The 6000-nt window shown below is 43.1% G+C and overlaps 1 protein-coding gene across 4 annotated transcripts in view; it reads right to left on the bottom strand.

The window, feature by feature from the left end:
* Nucleotides 1-2642: 2642 nt before the first annotated feature.
* ADAMTS20 (ADAM metallopeptidase with thrombospondin type 1 motif 20) overlaps nt 2643-6000 on the bottom strand; it is an 83315-nt gene continuing 79957 nt past the window's right edge. For all 4 annotated transcript variants that reach the window (XM_083463226.1, XM_083463223.1, XM_083463224.1 and 1 more), the window contains one exon: nt 2643-5689. In XM_083463226.1, coding sequence (XP_083319352.1) covers nt 5600-5689 — 90 coding nt within the window. In that variant the 3' untranslated portion in view covers nt 2643-5599. The remainder of the gene's footprint in view (nt 5690-6000) is intronic.

Genomic DNA, 6000 nt, shown 5'->3' with positions numbered 1-6000 from the left:
GAATAAAATAAAGAGTGCTCTATAAGTTTTCTGTCATTTCACTTAAGTAATGGAATGGAAATTCAACATGAGCATGATATCACTGAAGCTTTCGTTTCAATATTCCACATTTTAACCCAGCAGCAAGTATGTTCAATCATATCAGATTGTCAGATTTGATATAGATGTTATAGACATATGGTCTTGCCAGACTTCAGAAGCTGGCCCCTCCTGACTTTTTTTTTTAATCAAATATAAAAAGTGATGACTTTCTCCTTCCCATTTTGAATCCTAAAGCTTAGGATGTCCTGAAGTAGGTCACAACAGTGAAATATACTCCCTTGAAAGTACTGAAAATTAAAGATCTAGGCGAAAAACTTGGCATTCATTTCTTGCTTTGTTCAAACTCCATCTTTCCTTCTGTAGTTGTGAACTCAGAAATTCATCTGAAAATCTCTGACTTTTTTCTCAGGACATAGACTACAAACTGAAGAATGCCTCCCTTTGTATGAGCACCCTGTGAACTAATGCTGATTACCTTAACATCTCAGTCTGAAGAAGAAATTGTCTAGCGGAATATTATACATGCACTAAAATATGAATCCCCTGAGCCCCCACCAAGGTTGGATAAGCATGTTTCCATTTTCACTGGTTTACCTTGGCAAAGGAGCTGGTCTCCACATCCCTCCCCACACTTTCCCATCTTCCATGCAGATGTCATTGCGACTTTTCAAGTACAAAGAAAGTCATTTGCCAATGCCTCAGATCTTTTCTGCGGTGAACAACAAAACTGAGGTGAGCTGAGCCACACTAATAATAATAATAATAATAATAATAATAATAATAATAATAATAATGGTACCTCGGGTTACATACGCTTCAGGTTACAGACTCCGCTAACCCAGAAATATTACATCGGGTTAAGAACTTTGCTTCAGGATGAGAACAGAAATCGTGCTCCGGCAGCGTGGCGGCAGCAGGAGGCCCCATTAGCTAAAGTGGTGCTTCAGGTTAAGAACAGTTTCAGGTTAAGTACGGACCTCTGGAACTGTACTTTATTTCTACCCCGCCCATCTGGCTGGGTTTCCCCAGCCACTCTGGGCAGCTTCCAACAAAAGATTAAAAATACATTAAAACATCAGCCATTAAAAAATTCCCTAAACAGGGCTGCCTTCAGATGTCTTCAGAAAGCCAGCTAGTTGTTTATTTCCTTGACATCTGATGGGAGGGCGTTCCACAGGGCGGGCGCCACTACCGAGAAGGCCCTCTGCCTGGTTCCCTGTAACCTCACATCTTGCAGTGAGGGAGCCGCCAGAAGGCCCTCGTTGCTGGACCTCAGTGTCCGGGTTGAACGATGGGGGTGGAGATGCTGTTTACAGGGCCGAGGCTGTTTACAGGGCTTTAACGGTCAGCACCAACACTTTGAATTGTGCTTGGAAACGTACTGGGAGCTAACGTAGATCCCAGACTGTAAGCATTTCTTCACAATATAGACTTAACTGGATTCCATCAGCATCTTTTTAAACATAGCAATGCACCAGCAAGACAGAGTGAAAGCTGTGAATTTGGATGCGGCTTCCAATAACTTTCAAGGAAATCTCGAAGGAACATGATGACATGGATATGATGTCTGGCTGTGATAATGAGCTAGAGGAGAGCTCAGAGCCAGACAAGACAGAGATGCTGTCAAGTAGATGGTCACCCCTGTCTGGATGAGTGGCGTTCAACCTGTTCAGCCTTGTAGCTTGGGCAACAGGGGCACACCTAGGGGTTGGCCAAGCTGGCCTCCGCCAAGGGCTCAGGCCTGGTGAGGTGGTCATGAAAATCATGCCTCTGGGCTCTAGCTCAGAGTGGCTAGGAGCCTGCCCACCCATGCACATGCTCCCTGGGCTGCTCCTCCACTGCTCTGGGGTGGAAAAAACCTGCCATAAATAAGTCATAAATTAAATTTGTTATAACAAAATAAAAAAAAAGCCTCTGTAAAATTGCCTAGTAAAGTTTTGTGTTCTACAGCGCCATCTGGTGTTGCATGTTCATAACATACAGTGGTACCTCAGGTTACATACGCTTCAGGTTACATACGCTTCAGGTTACATACGCTTCAGGTTACAGACTCCGCTAACCCAGAAATAGTGCTTCATGTTAAGAACTTCCATTTCATTTCCATTTCCATTTCCATTTCCATTTCCATTTCCATTTCCATTTCCATTTCCATTTCATTTAAGAATTTCCATTTCAGATGTGGGAGGAATAAGTGAACTCCAGCAATTTCTGCTCCCATTTCTGTGTTCATCGGAATTATCTGACATTGCTACTCTCAGGTAGGTATACAGTGGTACCTCGGTCTACGAACAGCCCTGTTCATGAACAATTCAGTCAACAAACTCAAAACTGGAATTAGGTGTTCTGGTTAGCAAGCCGAACAGAAGCCGCACAGTGGAAGGGCATGGGTGGCGAGAGGCCTCAGTAGGGAAAGTACGCCTCAGTTTAAGAACGGTTTCGATTTAAGAACGGACTTCCAGAACGGATGAAGTACCACTGAGATGCCACTGTACAGAGGACTGCAGTCTTAATAAATTAAGTTGCACAGGCTCTTTCTTCCCGATGTAGAGAAAAATGTCAAAGGTTGAAGAGACGCTAAATGATTTGCACAAACCATCCCATAAGTGATTTGCTGACACATCAGCAATGTATTTAAGCAGTGTATTTAAGCAGTGATCACATGGCATATTTATTACATAAAGGTTTTTTTTATAATTTATAACATAGGTATTGTAAATGTAAACATTTCTAGGAAAATAATGTTACAGTTTTCATGTTTACAAGTAGAATAAGGCACATAGTGCAAAAAAATACTTTTCTGATACAGAGGTCACAAAATAGTTATCTATATGTGTTAGCTCAAAGGCAGTTAACTGCTCAAAATCCCGTGGTATGACTTAGCCCTTGTTTTAAATATCTTTGTGGGTGATATTAGTATAGCTGCCATTTTTTCCTCTACCAATGCTTTACTGGCAGTTGACGGTATTTGGTTTAATTGTCTAGGTTGCAATAATGCTGATCTATTAAGGTGAATGGGGCGTTTGTCACAGACTTGAATGGAATGAGGATTGTACCTTTAGCTGGTATTTGGCTTCAACAGTAGGCATCACAAAGAAAATAGAATCGTACTATATGCTATACATTCCAAATACCTGAGAACTCGTTATGAAATAGTGTATGTAATTCAATGTAATATTAATTTTTGGGGTTTCTGGCAAGTCCAACAACCAGAACACTTCTCAAAGACAAAACTATCCACCTATGCGAAGAAAATGTGGCACAGAGCAATGACTTCCTGATGTGGAAAAAGCAGAAAACTTGAATGAAGACCACTAGGAGCACTAGAAATCTAAACTAGATCTCCCTAAAGTTAATGAGCTCTACTTCCTACAAAGCTTCTTGCATGAGAGTTTCAGTGATGCAACAGAGGTTTCCTTTAACATATAGTATGGGCATTCATTTTGAAGTATTTGGGCAATGGCTGTATACTTCCGTGTTTGTATGTGTGTACACACACAACTGAATTAAAAAAAACACCCCTATAATATACAAAATTAATTTGTTTTCATAGTACATAGATGAGAGGTAGGATCGCTAACATTAGGTTCAGAACTATGCTGGTTTTCTTTATGTGATTACTTGCTTTTAGCCACAATAGACGTTAACTTTGCTAAGCATGTGCCAAGGAGATTTCTGAAGCTGAGCTGCTGCGTCTGTGTAAGTACCAAAAATGTGAAGTGAAAAGAGGACAGGGCACAATGAAGAAAGCTACAGGAACTGTAAAAGCAGAAAGTATATTGATATGCACCTATCTGAGATAGATCTGGGGACAAATATAATGCCTGGCAGGGTTTTGCAAAGTTGATCAGTTGCCATCCTAAACCAACTTACTAGAGAGTAAGTCCCAGTGAACCTAGAGGGATTTAAATATGATTAAATATATTTTGGATTATGCTGGACATTGTATATTTCAAGACCTTCTGTGCTTTCTAATGTAACTGATCGAGCCAGCTTAGCAAATGTGAACTCTTTGTTTTGTACAGTAATAAGGAACTTAAGGGACACAGGTGGCGCTGTGGGTTAAACCACAGAGCCTAGGACTTGCCGATCAGAAGGTCGGCAGTTCGAATCTCCGCAACGGTGTGAGCTCCTATTGTTCGGTCCCTGTTCCTGCCAACCTAGCAGTTCGAAAGCACGTCAAAGTGCAAGTAGATCAATAGGTACCACTCCAGCGGGAAAGTAAACGCCGTTTCCGTGCGCTGCTCTGGTTCGCCAGAAGCGGCTTAGTCATGCTGGCCACATGACCCGGAAGCTGTACGCCAGCTCCCTTGGCCAATAAAGCGAGATGAGTTCCGCAACCCCAGAGTCGGTCACGACTGGACCTAATGGTCAGGAGTCAGTCCACGGATCTTAACGTATTCATTTAATAAACAGCTTTACAAAAAGCCAGTTCAAGTTCTCTTCTTCTTTTTGCCAGGGGGTCAGGTGAGAATGCTTTAGTGCAAGTGAAATGTGCACAAGGGGAGCTCCTTCACAGGGCGATCACATGTATAGTATCTCGGTTGGTGACAGCGCAGTGCCGATAACACCAGGGTTGCAGGTTCAATCCCCATATGGGACTGCTGCATATTCTTGCAATGCAGGGGGTTGGATTAGATGATCATCAGGGTCCCTTCGAACTCTACAATTCTATGATTCTAATGGAATCGTAGTAGCAAGCCCTACGCCCTTGGCCTCCATGCAGCTACGTGCCTATCTGTTTGGTTTCTATGTGCATACAGACTGTGCAGAGAGGGCCCGAACCTGCAGTTTGGGACTTTACTTTTTTGCAGGGTTGGTTTGCATATAGGACCTTGTTTCAGAGTCCCAGTGTTGCCCCGAGGAGGACTCTGGTCCAGATGATACTCCAGTGTCACACTTAAGGGAAGTCCTCTGTACACTGTTTGGCCTGAAGTTGTGGCTCTTCCATCAGCGCCAGGTAGTGGGGGCTGCCCCCCCTAAATTTGCAATGAAAGGGCCAATCCCCCCCAAAAAAGTTCCGAGGTGGCCTTGCTGAGACCCTGCTGTTTGTTACCATTTTCTCTGCAGGTCCCAATCCCCAGCAGAACAGGATACAGACTGATAAAGAAACATGCCCATTCACTATACATTCAGCCAGTGTGTTCAGAGTGCTAGGGAGGTGCAAGAAACCCCGGATCTCAGAGAAATGTATTTATATGCTATGTGCATTTGTAATCACGTTTGCCATGTTCATGTCACTCGTTGCAGTTTTATGTGTGCGCATATAACACCAAGGGGTCCTTTTTCCTTTTAAATGGGCAAAATGGCTTTAAGAATGTGCCCAGCAACCTGTGGCAGCCTCATAGGAGGTTGTGGGTGTGGCAAGAAGCAGAGTTGCCGATTAACATAGAAGGAGGAGAAGGAATTCAGAGTAAACAAACACTGCAGAGTTGAAAGGATTGAGGAAATAACAGCACCTTCAATATAATTCTTAAGGATTTCTTCTTCTTCTTCTTCTTCTTCTTCTTCTTCTTCTTCTTCTTCTTCTTCTTCTTCTTCTTCTTCTCTCTTTTTCTCTCTAGTTTATTTGAAGTTGGAGACCAGTGTTTCCATTAGGAATGCATTTCCCACAAAATCCTCCACATCTTCCGTATATCTTAGTGTCATCCTGAAAAGAACAGAAAATCACTTCATGAGAAGAATGCACTCATAGCTGCCTTGGAAGCAACAGCACCCCCTCGCTGCAGCGATGCGCAAGTTGTCTGAGAACCAGGAAGCATGGGAAGGAGATGAAGCAATGACCTGCATGTCCTCTCCTTCTGTGCCATGTGGCAGGCAGCTCCAAATCACTCCCCCCACCCCAGCCGCCCTGCCTTAAAACAGGCCTGCTTCTTCCAGATGTCTGCTGCCACTTTCCTTGTTCCCTTCATTAAGAGGTTTTCTGAGATTAAGTCTTTACAGCCTCTTCTTCTTCTTCTT

This window comes from Podarcis liolepis (assembly GCF_965112155.1).
Source record: "Podarcis liolepis genome assembly, chromosome: 10".
Classification (NCBI taxonomy): domain Eukaryota; kingdom Metazoa; phylum Chordata; class Lepidosauria; order Squamata; family Lacertidae; genus Podarcis; species Podarcis liolepis.
Note: the sequence above shows the minus strand (reverse complement) of the source record. Positions and strands in the feature narration are given on the sequence as shown.